This window comes from Caretta caretta, chromosome 8 (genome assembly GCF_965140235.1).
Source record: "Caretta caretta isolate rCarCar2 chromosome 8, rCarCar1.hap1, whole genome shotgun sequence".
NCBI lineage: Eukaryota > Metazoa > Chordata > Testudines > Cheloniidae > Caretta > Caretta caretta.
The window spans coordinates 71,996,578-72,014,362 of NC_134213.1; the positions used below are offsets into that span (position 1 = coordinate 71,996,578).

General features: G+C 41.6%; 1 protein-coding gene across 2 annotated transcripts in view; it reads left to right on the top strand.

The window, feature by feature from the left end:
- PLPPR5 (phospholipid phosphatase related 5) overlaps nucleotides 1-17,785 on the top strand; it is a 56,541-nt gene that overhangs the window by 19,712 nt on the left and 19,044 nt on the right. For both annotated transcript variants that reach the window (XM_048861513.2, XM_048861514.2), the window contains exons 2-3: nucleotides 6,941-7,073; nucleotides 10,111-10,361. In XM_048861513.2, coding sequence (XP_048717470.1) covers nucleotides 6,941-7,073; nucleotides 10,111-10,361 — 384 coding nt within the window. The remainder of the gene's footprint in view (nucleotides 1-6,940; nucleotides 7,074-10,110; nucleotides 10,362-17,785) is intronic.

Consider the following 17,785-nt stretch of genomic DNA (forward strand, 5'->3'; position numbering starts at 1 on the left):
AACCCCTCAGTCCTGCAGCCCTTTCTGTGAAAAACTCTTATCTTGCAGGCCCTCACATTGGTTTCAATAAGACTCACATTTTGCTGAAGTTATTTCTCCCACAAAAAACATACTAGAGAGAAACATTCCTCTCATCCATCTTCACTTAAACTTTTTATCTTGGGCTTTTTCCTCTCACAAATTAATGCTTTCTGGAAGAAAAGCAGGACTTGTGAATTCAGGCATGAGGTTCTTGTGCGCTGGTCTCTGGACCAGGTTGATTTGGGGAACTCTTTCAGGTGGGCAAGCAGCTCTTAGTGGACCATGTGGTGCTGTCTGTCATTAGGTACACTCCTGTTGAAGTCAATGAAAAGACTCCTAGTGACTTCACTGGGTTTTGAATCAGGCCCATTGTTTCCAGCTGAGACAAACAGAACTGGTAGGAGAGAGGAATGAAATGAGGAGCAGAAGTAGACAGCATATTTTCAATAAGGACAAAACATTTAGCACATTAAAGAACGTGTCACATACATAAATATTTTCCCAGAATTATTTTTTCATGTGAGCAATTGCTGTAATTGGAACATAAACATAAGAATTGACATGGTGGATCAAAACATTGGTCTGTGTAGTCTAGTGTCCTGTCACATACACTGGGTACTGTCTGATGCTTTATTGGGAGGTTCAGTAAATCCTAAAGTACGCAGTGACAGGAGACTCTGTTCCTAGAACCATTTCCTTCTAATCTCCTAATATTATAATTAGATATTCTTATCTGCATACATGTTCAATCTTTTTTTAATCCTGCTAAGTATAACCAGGGGTGTTATGCAATCGTGAATGAGAGAGGAGATTGAACCAAATAACTGTGAATGAGAGGGGAGGTGGTCCATGAAAAATCTGTCTGTTAGAATGTCAGGAGCCCAGTGCTAGAGTAATTCATCTACAAGGTTGTAAACAGTAGAGGATGCTAAAGAAGGGTGAGTGTTTATGGAGTTAGCAGAAGGTTACTTCTTTATCCAATACGTTGAAGAACCAGCGAGGTCACAGCTAGTCTAGATCTAATAATTGGAGTGAGCTAGGTGTATTGTGATATTTCCAAGTTAGAAAAGGGTTCAGAATTTTGGACCTCTGTTCGGAATATACCATATGAATGGTAAGGTGATACAGAAAATAGATATCTAAATGTACACATGATGCTAAAACTGAAAGGCAGATGAGCACCAGTGCAACCTGACTTGAGAAGATTTGGATTGTTTAGGAGATAGTATCAGAAGATGACTACTGTAGAAAAAATGGAAATAATTTTGGCAGTGGGAGCCAGTCTAGGAAATATGTGCTAAATGCTACAATCATCCTGAAAAGTGAACAGAAAAGGGACTTACATTGTAGAACACTATTGAATCTGTGGGACCAGTGCATAACAGCCATGAAAACAAACAAGGTATTAAGTTATATTAAATGAAAGTAATATTGTTAGACTTCCCTCCTCTCAATTTAAAGAACTGGACGTAGTATGGGTCACACCGCAGGAAACTTTGTGGGTTGTTCCAAAGTTCCTGTGGGTTAGCATCTGGTGCCGTTTCTCTGGCTGATTCTTCTTTTCCTGAGTATGTATATCTCTGCCTCTCTCTCTTTGTGGAGATCTTAGTATTCATAATGAAGCTTGCAACATAACATGTAATGTACATATCCTCTGCAATCTATCTTACAGCTTTATATCACTCTCATTATGTTAGTATCTGAGTACCTCACAATCCTTTAATTACAACATTTTGCTGAGGTAGGAAATTATCACTATCTAGAGTGACCAGATGTCCCGATTTTATAGGGACAGTCCCGATTTTGGGGGCTTTTTCTTATACAGACACCTATTACCCCCCACCCCCTGTCCCTATTTTTTACACTTGCTATCTGGTCACCCTCTCACTATCCCAGTTTTACAGATAGCAGAATCACTTCTGGCCATCTTTTGTCTGATGTGGAGAACTGGAACCCTGCCAATCGCCTGGAAGGACAGTATTGTAATCTCACTCTATAAAGACAAAGGACCACAGAGTGAATATAAGAGCTACGGACCGATCACCTTGCTCTCAGTTCCAGGGAAGGTGTTTGTACATGTTCTGCTGGCATGCCTGGAGCCTTTGCTACATCAGAAACATCATCCCCAACAGTCAGGCTTGACAAGGAACAGGTCCATATTAGATGCCATTTTGGCCTTTTGCTTGTTGTTGGAGATACACTACCTGCAGGGGCTTCCTGAACTCGCGATGTATCTTGATCTTAAGGCTGCATTTGATTCAGCAGACCGTGTCGCGTTATGGAAGACCTTAAAGGGTGTAGGTGTCCCTACCACTGTGCTGGACTTGATTAGAGAGCTGCATAATGGAACCACTGCCCGTGTTCGTCTGAGGAACCAGATGTCAGCACCTTTTAAATCAGTACCTGGTGTCAGGCAGGGCTGCATCTTGGCCCCTGCACTCTTTTGTCAGGCAATAGATTTCATAATGCAGCATTCCTTCATGTCCATCGGCATTGAGATTGGTGATCTCTCGCTCACAGACCTTGACTACGCTGATGACGTTGTTCTCTTAGTACAGAGCCCCAACAGGTTTTGTGAGGCACTCCAGCATATGGAGGAGGAATCAGATAAGATTGGTCTCCATGTTTCATGGTCAAAGAAAATTCTGCAAAATCTAGGACTAGGTCCACCTGTGATTCCAATCTCTTTAAACAACGAAACCGTTGAATCAGTTTCCAGCATTTGCTATCTGGGTTCTATACTTACCAACTCCTCCAGTTTTCACATAGAGGTTCCCCCCGCGGATTTGCATCACAGCATCTTCCATGAGCCATTTACAACCGATATGGAATCAACATCATCTTAGTATGACAACCAAGTTCAGGATTTATTTGAGCTGTATCCTTCCCATACTGTTATACGGCTGCGAAACATGAACAGTACGCCACACAGACTGGACAAAGCTGGAGGCTTTCCATACAAAATGTCAATGTCATATACTGGGCATAAAGTAGAATGACTTCATCTGTAATGCAGAAGCTTATGGTCGTTCTGGTCTACAGATTACTGGGGCTGTTGTCCACAGGCGGCGCCTTACGTTTTTGGACATGTCACAAGGATGCCACAAGACATTCCAGCAAATGCCGTTCTCTGGGTGGCTTGTAACATCTGGGATAAAATTCCACCAACTGAGGGGTGAAGGGAGTCCAGAGGCAGATCCACTATTACATGGGTTCATCAGGTCTGTTCTAATGTTGGATTCTCAGGCCGTCAAGCCTTTGCAGTTGCTCAGTAATGGACCAAAGGGTGAACAATCACTATGGCCGACTGTCTGGCTAAGCGTTGAAGAAGTAGTTTTACAGATAGGAAACTGAGGCACAGAGTCTGGGTGACTTGCCCAAGATCATACAGGAAGGCTGCGGCAGAGAAGAGACTTAAACATAGGTCTCCTAAATTCTAGGCTAGTTCCCTTAATCACTTGCACCATCCTTCTCCTGCTAACCCTACTAAGACAGCCAGGTAAACCGCATTTTCACTTAAAGGTTTTTAAAGATGTATATATGGTGAATATTTTATTTAGTGTACAATTTCTTATGTTTGGAAAATTCACATCTTGTTTTTCTGATACCTTATACATTATAATTCTATCTCAACAGTCTCTTCTAAATCTGGGATTCATTCTTCAATAACTATAATAATTATAGAATCCATCCTTGACCTCTGAATTCTTGAATGTGCTCTTCCCTTTAGTGGTCCCAGCTAACAAGCATGTCTCAGACAAAACAACCTAATGAATACTGCTACTATCTTCTCTGTCATTTTTTTCATCACTCTCAGTATGTTTGTATCCCTATAAGTGTATCAATGCTACCATGGCCCATTGACAGCAGGATTACTAATTTATTTAACATAATTTTTCATTTTGGGCTTTGGACAATATCAGGGAAAATAATTTTGTTTGGGGAGTTATTGGGGGGAAAAAAGTACACAGATAATCACATTTAATTCAATATACTTGGGATAATCTTCTGTCGTACCCTCCCATTACACATCTTTTCCATGCAAAGCTAGGCACTGTAGCAGCCTCTGTACTACGGGGATTGCAGTGATTGCTCCTTCTTAGTCTGTACTGGGCATTCAAATCACACCAAAGAGGCAGGAAGGTGGTGAGGTCATGGGCCCTTTGCCCCCTTCCCTGTAGAGATGCTACCCACATGGAGATGGTAGGGGCGAGGGATGTGTGCAGTACTAAGATGCAGTGGGGAACAGAATCTGGCCCAGGATCTGCTGTGAGAATCTGAGAGGAGAATTACCTTCTAGCAGCAACTAGAGGCTGAATTCTGGGCAGAATCGTGCCCATGTAGAAGGCTGCAGGGAGGGAAGAACAGCTTATCTGAGCTGCCAGCAGAGCTCTGTCACCAAACTCTGGGAGAAATCCATCAGCATCAGGCCTTGGAGGAACACACATGGTTGGTTGCCTGTTGTGCACAGTGACTTATTCCACTCATTGTACGTTATATCTGAGGGCACAGAGCAGGGCCTTGCACAACAACAGCTCTGCTTACAGCAGAGTGTTAAACATTCTGACCCCCGAAACGGCACATCAAGTACCAGAATAACTTATTTCACTGTTGCATAATATGCCATGGGTAGTACTTGTCTTTGTCTGGCCTACCAACAGAGTTAGGAGGTGCAACAGGAGAACCATCACTGCTGCTTGTCAGGGCTCAGATACAACCAATAGAGGCAAGCTGGCAAGTGATGGACAAGGGCGCCTGTCCCACATAGAAACATGAGATACTTGGAAAGCCTGTTTGTCCCATTGAGAAGCCCCAGTTTTCCTGTAAACCAAGAAGGGGAACCCATATTTATGCCTCCCATGGATTAGCAGATTCAGAGATGCTAAGCAACTTTGACATTGTAAGCAGTAGCAGAAGGTTCTGCATTCTTTCTCATGGCATGCACATGTAAGGAATTCATACTAAGGGCCAGATACTGCTCTTAGTTACAATGTGGAAATTTGGAGTAATTCCACTGATGCTCTTTGGATTGGCACAGGTACAACGGAGGGAAGAACCTGGTACAATATGTTCAAACTGTCTAATATTAAATCCTAGATTATTCTATTCTCCATGGGGGTGGGGTGAAACCTGTGAAGCACATAACAGATCTTAAGAGGTTTCAGCCATCACATCCACTTATTTAAAGCTTTTTTCATGAAAGCTGTAGGAGTTAAGCTGAGTTCTTATCATTGCCATTGTTTTGATGAACTTAGATTTCAAGGTTGAGTTAAACTTCACATGTGGGCTTCACTGTTTCTTAATCAGAACTTGATAAAAGGAGTATAGAAAGGAATTTACTTCCCAGATGCAGAAAATTTGGATCAGATCAAAATGGAGAGGAAGGAAGTTTGGTAGCTTGTGTACTGGATTTGCTGTGTTTAATCTAAAAGGTATGCAGTTGGACTGGCTTATGATTCTACAATGAGAGAGAATCAAAGTTCAGTGTATTTGACCAAATTTTGCACTCCATTCCAATCATGTAGCCTTCCTGAGTTGTTTGTTTGTTTGTTTGTTTGTTTGTTATTTAGACTACAGTATTACAAACAGGCCATTTCTTACCCTGTGTGGGTAAGTGGTCCATGTCACAATCTATTCTAGCCAAAAGTTTTCTGAGGGAATCTAAATAATAACTGAGTCAGATAATGTGGCATTTAGTTTGTGGCTTCAACTCAGTCATTGCATTTGCCTGCAGTTTTCTTTATACCCTGGTGTGATGCTTTTGTGAATAATTTTAAAAAAGATTATTTCCTATGTGAAGATTTCTAAAAATTTGGGCCATAATACAAAATTGTTTTTGAATAAGGGTTGCTGTGTTTCCAGAATTTAATAGCAAGGCACTCAGTATACTGCTTTTCATCCAAAGTTCTCAAAGTGCTGTGTAAATGGGTATAAGTATTGATATCCCCTTAATGTAGCTGGGTTAACTGAGGGCAAACAGGTCAAATGGTTTGCCTAAGATCACATAGTGAACTGAGCCCTGGCAGACTGGTCTACAGTATCTCAACCCTATGCTTCATTCACTAGACCATCCTTACCCCCACAATACTGTACATGGTATAAAACTTCAGTTCTCTGTATACCAAACTTCAGTTGTATATACACATGCAAATCAAGAGCAGTGTATAGCCATACAGTAAAATGATGTACACTTTATGAAGGTTATTTTAAATTTCAACTTGGCATTTGTTAGTGTTTCTGAATGTTTCAGTTTTTACTGACAGAGCTGAAAAGTGTGTGATCTAAAAGCATTTCAAATATAAATTCACTTTCGTGTACAGACTGTAAAGTGTGAAACAGGACCCAGTGAGTGTTCAGATATCAGCAATTACATTTTGTTGACAAACTCGCTTAGCAAAATAGGCAGTAAGACTTAAATAACTACTGTGGCCAAACAATTCCTGATGTGAACAGAAGCTTTAGAGTGAGTGTTTCCTCTGTGATCAAATGATTTAGGGCCCAGTCTTGTGGGGTGCTGAGTGCCCATTGAAATCAATAGGATTTGAGTGTTCAGCACCTCATGGCATCAGCCCTTCACTCCTGATGTTTTTACGCATATTTCAGATATTATGTAGTTCATGGCTCTTGACTAACAATTTTTTTTTCCTGAAAACTGGGTTCTGGGTATAAGTGCCAAGTCTCTGTTATGAAAAGTTAACCTCTATTTTTATGCAAATAAATTAAAACAAGCTATATGGCATATTTCCTTCACAAGCAGATTAACTGTGCAGGACTTGAGTCACTTATGTGGGTTTCTGTTTTTGTATTGTCCTATTGTAACCCTCCCCCAAACCAAACAAACAATCATCTCTACATCATTCGTATTTATGCTTGCTGAACTCTGATGTACCATGTCTTCCCCTTTTGTTTCCCTCCTTAGATAATCATTGGAGAAACTGCAGTGTTTTGTCTACAGCTAGCTACAAGGGATTTTGAAAACCAAGAAAAAACCATATTAACTGGAGACTGTTGTTATATAAATCCACTGGTGCGCAGAACCATCCGATTCCTTGGTATGGGCTAAGTTAATGTTTTTATGGTTTAATGAACGCAAATAGTCATCATAAGATTTCAAATGAGGAAAAATTTTATGTAACATCAAATGCTTCACATATAATCCTAACAACACATGTAATGGGTTTCTTCCCCATGTATGCACTCCTCTGTAGACTTAGCAATGCTCTTTTGGGCAGCCAGTGGGAGTTTTGGGTGAGCAGTTGTTACTATTAGCAGCACAGATAGCAAGAATTGGGTGCAGGCAGTGCTTAATTTATGCCAGGGCTTGCCAGGGCTGAGCCCTGGCACCTCTCGGCTTGACAGTTCATAGCCCCAGCACTTCTGGGCTTGCTGCATCAGTTATGAATGTAAAAAAATTACTTGAGCCCTGGAACCTAAATGCTTGAGCCCCAGGCCTCTTTCATTACAAATTCAGCACTGGGTGCAGGCCAAGTGAGGGGTAGAGACATGGTCAGCGGACTTGCAGCAGGGTAGATTGCCTGACCAGGCCCACTGCAGACAGGGAGTACAGAGGTATCTCAGCTCCTAGGACCTTCGCCTTGGCTGGCAGCAAAGCATGTACACATGCTCAATTTGAAGTCAGTGGGACTTAATCATGTGCTTAAAGCTAAGCACATGCTTAGTTACTTCACTGAGTCAAAGCCTGAATTACAGTTTTATACCCCTAGGGTGAAACTCTGGCTTCACTGAAGTCAATAACAAAACTCCCATTGACTTCAGTAGGGTCAGGATCTCACTGCTGCTGTTCAGTGCAGTGTAATCTTTCATTGGGGAAAAAAATACCACTTAAAATATCCATAAAATAGTTTCCAAATGTCACTTTTTGGAACCTTTGAATAAATATGGAGATGCCATAGCAGGGCTCAGTTGGGTCTGTAAGACTCAGCCCTGAGCAGGAGGTGAAGCCTCAGGGTTGCATAATCCCTCCCTTATTGCCCTAATGTGTAAAGGGAGGGCACAGCTGTGCCATTCTTTACAGCCTGAAAGTTTCTGTGGCATCGCTATCTTACATCAGAGCCGGTCATTCCAGCTGGTTAGCGGGTTTCTACTAGCCATAATATTGGGCTTGTAGAAATCATTAAGGACCAGACTGTGCCGGGGCTTTGCATGGATCTATGGGGATGGGAAGGGATGGTGCAAAGGAAGCTACCCCTACTTGGTTTCTTTATGTAGGGACATGTATAATTTGTGCCTGCACTCCTGCTCATTCAATGAGCCCTCGAGTGCACAGAAGCAAAGAGCAATCAGGGAGAGTAGGAAGGAGTAAATTTTACTGTTCTTTAAGGCCAGTGAGGGGGTGGGGCCAAAGCCATGCATTCTCGTCACCTTCCCACCTATCTGGGGGCAGCGTGCCCCTGGGGGACTGAGGGAGTCCTTCCATGCAAACCCACAGAGGCACAATCCACCTTTTAATGATTTCTAGCCATCCAAAATGAATGATCATTGGTATGGAACAGTAACCATCGCCACTTACTGTCTCTGAAGTTAAGAGGTACGAAGCCACCTCAAAAATAATTCTGGTTCTTCTAAGCTTTTCTGAGATGTCTAAAAGAAGAGTGCTACTCTGAAACCTAAAAGAAAAGTGGTCATTAGCAGCATAGGTACTTCTGCCGCCCTCTCCTTCGTAGTATCTAGGTGGCTCACAGTTGTTAATACATTTATTGTCACAACACTCTGCCAGATAAGGAAGTAATATTGTCCCCATTTGTGCATGGGGAACTGGGACACAGAGAGGCTTAGATGACTTGCCTCGGAAATCTCTGTCTGGGCCAGATTCTGCCAAGTCTTAGGCTAGTGTTCTAATCACTAGATTGTCCTTCCCTCCAGGGCTAGCTACTGGTCCCAGCAGGAATGGTAAGAAACATGACATGCACATCAAATAGTAGCAAATCTGCCTTTCCTTTGAATAATCAGATACATATATTTTCACACTAATAAAACAATGCACACAAAAGGCTAATACTTCACTGATATGTGTTTCATGATAAATCCTTTGGCATAAATTTCTCCTATATAGATCTTTACCATGCTATGCTGATGTTTTGATAAACATGCCATGTACAGAAAGGTACCCAGCGGTAGACAGTTGAAGATGGCTTGTGTACAGCTATATTAAACAATTCATCACTTCAGCCTGTTTATACAGTTGAGGGGAAAAAGAGATGCTTGTCGGAAAATGTGTGGTGCCTAGTATGTCAGACTTTCCTGGTTCTTGAGCTGGTGTGTTGGATGGAAAGCTGAAAGAGCCTGCCCACTGTCCCTTGCACTGCTGCCCATGGGCCAGGCAAGTTGCAGTCCCCATGCTCTAGGTGCCAGTACCACTAGTTAGCCCAAAAGGTTAGAAGGAGGTAGAGCTAGGATCCTCTTCTCAACCGTAAGAGCTAGTGAAGCAGGCAGCCTTCAAAAGGAAAGAGCATACTGCACCAAGGTGCTTGGAACTTCTCCAAGGTGCTGGGAGTTTCGGGTGCCTTCCAGTGCCCCTGCGAGGCTGTGTGGGTATGGACCATCTCCAGCACAAGCCTGGAGCTTAATGCCACCCTCTGACCCTTAGTATGTGTGAGGTGCTTTGAGCTGTCTTGAATGTTAGGGCCTATTAAAGGTATGGAACAGCTTCCATGTGAGGAGAGATTAAAAAAGACTGGAAACGTTCAGCTTGGAAAAGAGGTGACTGTGTGTGTGTGGGGGTGGAATATGCTAAAGGTCTATAAAATCATGAATGGTGTGGCAAAAGTGAATAAGGAAGTGTTATTTTCCCCTTCACATAACACATGTGATGGTCAGGGATGCAACCCCATGCTCTGAGTGTCCCTAAATCTATGACTTCCAGATGCTGGGTCTGGATGATGGGATGAATCACTTGATAATTACCCTGTTCTGTTCATTCCCTTTGAAACATCTGACAGGATACTGGTCTAGATGGACCATTGGTCTGACCCAATATGGCCGTTCTTATGTATTATTAATATAATAATAAATAATAGAGCTACAATATAATGTACTGGAGTAGGAAATTAACTTTGTTTTCCTCTTTAGGAATCTATGCATTTGGACTGTTTGCTACAGATATCTTTGTAAATGCTGGACAAGTAGTAACAGGGAATCTTGCACCACATTTTCTTGCACTTTGTAAACCCAACTATACAGCACTTGGATGTCAACAGTTCACACAGTTCATCAGTGGTGCACATGCCTGCACTGGAAACCCAGACCTTATTATGAGAGCCAGAAAAACATTTCCATCCAAAGAAGCAGCTCTCAGTGTATATACAGCTACGTATCTGACTGTAAGTACATCATACCATGTAATTTCATTGTATTTTGAGCATAGACTGTATATTAGCAATCAGAGATATTTTTATTACTTTTTGAATTTAAGATCATTATCAATAATAGGTCACATATCTGAGATTTTCCATCCACTAAAACTTAGATGTGAAATATTGTGTGAAAGTAATGAGGCTCCTTCGAAAATTTGAATCTTTAGGCCAAATTCTGCTGTCGGTTACATGGATACAACTCTCATAGGCTCTAGAAGTAGGGAGATTAATAAGGAAAATTTTGAGGAGGAATTGGTTTTATGAAAAGGAAAATATGTTTCAGGTTTGTTTGTTTTTAAAAGGCAGTTCTGTTCATCCTTAAGTAATGGAATAGAACAGTGATCAAAGAGAGAACCTCTCTGGGTGAAATTCTGCACTCACGTTAGTGTAAATCATGAGTAACGCCATTGAATTCAGTGGAGTTACTATGGAGTTTTGTGTGTGCATCTAATCTAGTGGTGTCCAGCCTGAGGACCAGACAGCTTTCAGAAAGACAAAGCTGCCATAGTCAATATTTTGGAGCAGATTTCCTGTCCTGTTCTGCTCTTTTTGTGCCAAAGGGAAGGCATCTGTAAATCCCCTGCTGGGGTTCAGGAGAAGCCAGGTGAGCCCTTACCCTGCTCTCTTGGCCAGGGAAGCAGGGAATGAAATAGCCAGAACTACTGTTTCCTCCCTCTCCTGTGACACAGCTGGTGGCCAGCAGGGGAACTGCTGAGCATCTGTTGCAGGGCAGGGACAGGAGCTGCTCTGGGTAGACCTGGATCACACCAGAGCTGCTGCAGAGGCCATAGAAGAAGTGGTGGGAGGTAGTGGAGGAGAAAGTAGCAATGGAGCTGATTCAAACATTACAGTTTAAAAAGCATAGGGTGTAGCTCACAGAGCACATTTTCAATTCATAGCCAACTCCACATTTTTCTTCTGAATATAGTCACCTACAGGGCCTCAATTTAGAGCCTCTTGGTCTAATCTAAGCTCATAACATCTGAGCACCAAGGCAATGTATAGGTCTGTGGTCCTCACAGGGCTGAATAGATAATTTCATCGTTAGATAAACTATTGCCTTCAAATGGGGTAGTCTTTGGATATGTTTATTTTTTAAACTTATTTATATTTAGAAAACCTTTAGTGAGCTGACAATTTATATTTGTCAACTGAATTCCTACAGGCAGGCATCCCTTTATGTCCACTGACCCCCAGCGCACGTTAAGACATCGTTCCTAGACTACCTTCTTGTGCTTCTAGAAACTGTGTTAGGGCCAATAAATTAGTGTTTCCAGCACTAAATGTAGCATTTACAAAAAATTCCTTGAGTACTCTAGGAGCATTGATCAACCTTACAACGAGAGTGTTATCTGCAAATAATTAGGGACGCAAACAGTAAAACATCCATCTCAACTATAGGAAAGAGCAACACTCATGTTCAGCAATCTCTCTTGCTTTGGGGACATACCTGAGGCATCATTTCACTCATTTAAACTTACTTCTATATTTGTCTTATCCATCTGTAAAACTGTAACCATGAGTCACGGTAACTAAAGAAAACCAGCTGCTACAGCCACTGCAGAGCAAAAGAAAAAGAAATAGTACTAATATATTTTTTAAAAGCCAAACAATTATAGACTAAGTTTCCTTAAAAAAAAATTGTCAGGATTTTAAGGTCCAATATCTAGTGAATCATCAGAGCAAAGTATAAATGCTTTATTTCACATATCACTAATGTTTCCAACTTTCTAATTGTATAGATCATTTTGTTGTAGCCCTGACAGTTTGCAAACTCCCAGTGGTCCAGACCTGAGTAATACAAGTCCTGGTCCTCAGACCTGTGTCATTTTCAATTCCTACTCTTATTTGATATGAGAAAGAAGAAAACATTTTTATTGTAGGGTTTATTAAGAAGATACTGGTGGCTGTGCGAGAAAACTGATTAACAAGGTTGGAGTGCTTGAAGTATTTCTGGTGCAGTTAGTGTGCAAGTATGCAGGTGACAAGGTCAGAGAACCAAATAAATGGGGTTTATTTCATGTTTTCCACTTTTCTCTCTGGTTTCAGAAATGAATGGAGCCCATGGGTATCATGACTACATATGTCTTTGCATTGTATATATATCAGTATAGTTAATTATACAACAGTGCTATAAAACAGTGACATGAATTGCACTCTGAATTATCTTGTGGTGGATCATATGTATCCATTGAATGATCATGATGCAATTCACCCCCTAAGTCATGACACAAATATAAGTACAAGGTACAACATAGGGAGAAACTTGTCCTTTTAAATTTTTAATTCATATTTCCTGCTTTCATCATTCATTTTATAAAAGCTTGGTGGTGCGCATTGTTAAAGCTAGAAAGTCCAGTTTAGTACATGTAAAGGTAAGAAGTGCAATGTCCTGGGATTTGGGATGGCTGTTCCTGATATTTATATGTACTCACTTCTTGTCAGCTGACCTCCCATAGAGTTCCATCAGGGAGGAAGTGTTAATTTGTGTCTGGGGCTCCATGAGAGCCTTGCTAGCAGGGGTAGTCAGAGGATGCACGGAATCAGCTATGTGCATCAGGTATGTACGTAATGGCCAGCCTGACATGAGCCGTTAGCATTACTGGAGTACTGAGCTGAACTCTTCCCTCTGCTTTCTGTTTGTTACCAGAAGTATTGTTTGGGAATTGTTGCAGCATCCCAGTTTCGCTCCCTTTGCATTCCAGCCAGCTATGCACTAAATACACTTTAGGATATAAACAGGCAAGGAACTATTTCAGTGATTTCACCCTAAGAGCAGGTGGAGTAAACAAAGGAGGTTCGGTGTGATTTTTACGAATCAGTGTGTATGTGTTTAAACCTAAACTCAGGAACCCTACTTGTGCTGTCTTCTATCTTGGTCTATTGACAAACATCTATGGCCCCTGTCACCTAGTATCTGAGAAGAGTGGCTTGTTAACAATAGCTTCTTTTTTTGGCTAACTCCTTTGCGGTGTGTTTTTTTGTTTTTTGTTTTGTTTTTGCACGTGGGCGGCTGCTATGGCAACTCTGAATTCCCTCCTGCTGAAAGCGCAGCCTTCTCAAACAATTTTATTTCTAATATTTGAACTTTCCTTTACTAGGGACTTCTCCAGATGGCCTTAGCAACTGAAATGTTGGACTATAGCAATGTGGCCTGATGGCTTCCCTGCCTTCTCCAAACACAGATGGTTGCAGTGATTCAAAACTTACCCTTTTTCCTAGAGTTTTCCCCCCACAACAAAACCCAAAACAAAACTCAAAATGAAACAACACAAAATCCAATCCAAACCTTCCATCCAGGCTTGCTACTCCTGGGGCTCCTCTTTAAAGATTGCTCAGCCCAGAGACTAGATCCTTTTTCCAGAGAGTCACTCCCCATCCCTAATATCCAGTTGTGGTAATGAGTCACCTGCCTCAGTACAGTAGAACCTCAGAGTTAAGAACACCAGAGTTATGAACTGACTGATCAACCACACAGCTCATTTGGAACCGGAAGTACACAATCAGGCAGCAGCAGAGACATGCCCCGCCCGCCCACCCCCTCTCAAAAGCTAATACAGCACTGAACCGTATTAAACATAAACTACTAAAAAAAAGAGAGCAGCATTTTTCTTCTGCATAGTGAAGTTCCAAAGCTGCAGTAAGTTAGTATTCAGCTGTATGTTTGAAAGAACAACCATAACATTTTGTTTCCGAGGTGTTCGTAACTCTGAGGTTCTACTGTAAATCATCAGAACCCTTTCCCAACAGGATCAACCCTGCTAACACTGTGGGATGTGTCAGGTAACCACTGCCAGTCTGTTAAACAGAAAAATAATATCACCAGAATTTTGACATGCAAACAAATAGCAAAACCTAGTAGAATAAGCTGAAATTTTGTCTGGTCTCATTAAGTTGGGGGCATATTAAAATGCATCAGTTATGAAAAAACATAAATATATGCATAACCGAACACATGAATGAGAAGTCATGAGTCTTTTGGGTAAAATTTCAAAACAGTGTATTGGGATCTCTCCTAGACTTTAAAGAGTCATGTGGCTAACAACTGTCGCTCTGCTTTGAAAATGTAGGGGCTGATCTTTGCAAGTTGCAACTTGGGAGAGATTTTAGTTCCATTTGGGAGATTAAAATGTTTTGGACTTACACATCTGAAAAATATTCAGTCCATGTTCGGTTTTTGTTCTGTATTTTTTTTTATTGCATTGGTGAAGGCCATTAGGCAAATTCAGTTTTTAAGATTACAGTAATATCTAGAGTGTTAAGATCTCCTAGATCCCTTTCTAATTGGATCTAGACTGGATATGGTAAGGAATCATCTCAGGACATTTTATTTGACTTCTTGACGCTGGAAAAACTTTTTGATCCATTGCTTACATTTGATATCATTGATTGTGAAGTGTTGACATGGCTGTGCTCTAGGCAGGGATTGAATTTGGTGTAAAGTGGCTCCATTTTTTCTCTGAAATCCTAATGTTGGGCACTTGATGTTCTGTCCTGAGAGAGTGTCATCATCCTTCCTGTTTAATGCATGTATAAGGCTGTGGGAGGAGACAGTGAGGGAGTTTGGGTTCCATTGCCATCAATATGATGGTAACAATCACCTCAGTGCATCTCTTATCAGATCCAGATGGTGCAGTCTCTCAGCTTTCCCTGTCTGATTAATGGGGTCTGGATAATAGGTAGCTGTCTGAAGCTCAATCCAGACAAGATGGAAGAATGGTGATAGCTATGGGAAACATCTAGATACGATGGTGGCATTAGTATTCACAGGACTGAGAGAGAGAGAGAGATAGGGCTGTCCATCTTTTGTTAGTAAGGTGTACAACACAAGAGTCCTTTTGAATCTTTGGCTGCTCTTGGAAATCAAGTTGCAGCAGTATACACAAATGGGATTTGTTTCCAACAATGGGCATGAAGATTAAAACCTTTCCTCTCTGATACTGATCTTGCCTCAGATATTAGATGCCTCTATCACCTTCAGGCTGAATGACTTCAATGGTAGTTTATCTGGGGTTGGGACTACACCTGAAGACCACTTGGAGTCTTCTTCTAATGTCCAACGTGGCTGCCAACTTATTACTGGTGTGTCTCACACTGAACACGTGACACCTGTGCTCCATTGTCTGAATTAGCTTTCAGTTGATTTTGCGTGGACTTCAAGATGTTAGTTCAGATCTATAAAGGCTGTGGTCCTGGCTACATAACAGGCCACCTCTCTCCTTGTATTATTCCCCACCTGTTGAGATCAGATGAGGTACACCAGCCCGCAGATTTACTTGCCTGAAGGCTTGTAGCAGAGCATTTTCTCTGAAGGGCCCACAACTCTGGAACTCGCTCTCCCCTTTGACACAAGAGCCTGACTTTGTGGGTGTTCAAGGCATATTGGAAGGCACACCTACCTGCACAAGTTTTTGCCTGAAGGGAGGACTGGAGGAAGCTGAGGTGGTTCTTTGGAACTGTGATGTTAGAGTCCATGTTAATGTTTGTTTATTTCACTAATGTATTTCAGTATTGCTTGTAGTCTTAGAAGTCTGAAAAGCACATTTTATAAATCTCATGACTCAGTAATTAAAACACTGGAGACTAAACTGAGAATTAGTAATTTGAGTGCTATGTGTGTCAGAAAATCCTGAACCCTAAATCCTGTGGTTCTGAATAATTGATTAGCACAAGTTCTAGGAAATTTTACATTATTTTACTTAATGCCTTCCTCAGAAAAGTTCCCAGAACTTACACTCTGAGCATCTCTAAAGTGGACAAATAAGATTTCTAATAACACCTTATATTTTCAATGCTATGGAAGAAGTGCAGGTTTGAGTATCATAACAGAAGACCTGAGGAATTTTCTGTAGGTCTTGCAACTCTTTTGTTTGCGGCAAGACTCAGAATATTGGAAAACAGACATCTTTTCTATTTGCCCTAAGGACATGGCCATGGAGTTACTCCAGGACTGAATTTGGCCCAGTGATTATTGTGTAGACCAAGAAGTTGGAGACAGCTTCCAAAAGAATATCAGAACAGGAATAGGGTTCTCTGAACCTGCAGTATGGTGCTCATTAGTCCATTTACTTACCTACAAAACTTTTGCATTCCTTTTTATTGTTTTCTTTCATCTGAGTATCCTACTCCTTGCAAATTCAACCTATATGGTGGTTGCATGTCCCACAGATGGTGCAGATATGATCTCTTTTATCTGTACAGTCCAGGAGTTGCCTGTTTCTACACAGTATGTTAAACAGTCATGGGCTAGACTGTGCTTTTGAACTCTGCCCAGAGTAAGTGACAGCACATTGATTCCCTTCCTTTTCACCCTTGCTTCATGGGGGCAGTAATTTCCCACTGGTCCATACCAATGACTATCCTTCCCTGCACACCGTTGCTTGGCACCATCTGCTTCAGCACTGGAGGGAGTGGGAGGGAATAAGCCGGCAGACAGCGCATCCTTCCCGCGGCACACCTGGCTGTAGGATCTGGGGAAGTTGCTCAGGAATGTAAGAGAATGTAAGAGTACTTCTCTCCCTTAGGCTGTGCACCCTCACAGGGCTTGACTTACAGTCTAGGACCATCTCAACTGTGAGGAAACTCCAAACCATGGGATATCTTGATCCAGTGTGTGTGTGTGTGGAGGGTAAAGGAGAATAGGATGTAGTGTCATTGAAAGAAAAAGCATAGAGAGCTCTTACTGTAACCCTGCAGGTCATCTGTCCTGTGTTTGACACATGGTTTATCTTTTATTCTTCATTTGTATGTTTCTGGATTGTTTCATTTACCCCATAATGTGTGTGTACAGGATATATAAAACCAGCATTTTGTTACATATTGGGCAGGGTTGGCTGGAAACTTTCCTGTTAAAATCTTAACATGTACAATATATATGGTCATTCTTCTCCTGGTTAGATCTTTAAAGACACAGCCCTAACAGAGTATTATGAGTTATGAGGAGAGGCTGAGGGAGCTGGGATTGTTTAGCCTGCAGAAGAGAAGAATGAGGGGGGATTTGATAGCTGCTTTCAACTACCTGAAAGGGGGTTCCAAAGAGGATGGCTCTAGACTGTTCTCAGTGGTAGCAGATGACAGAACGAGGAGTAATGGTCTCAAGTTGCAGTGGGGGAGGTTTAGATTGGATATTAGGAAAAACTTTTTCACTAAGAGGGTGGTGAAACACTGGAATGCGTTACCTAGGGAGGTGGTAGAATCTCCTTCCTTAGAGGTTTTTAAGGTCAGGCTTGACAAAGCCCTGGCTGGGATGATTTAACTGGGAATTGGTCCTGCTTCGAGCAGGGGGCTGGACTAGATGACCTTCTGGGGTCCCTTCCAACCCTTATATTCTATGTTTCTATGATTCTATGATTACATTTAACAATTTTCTTTTTATTGGGTATAATGATGAT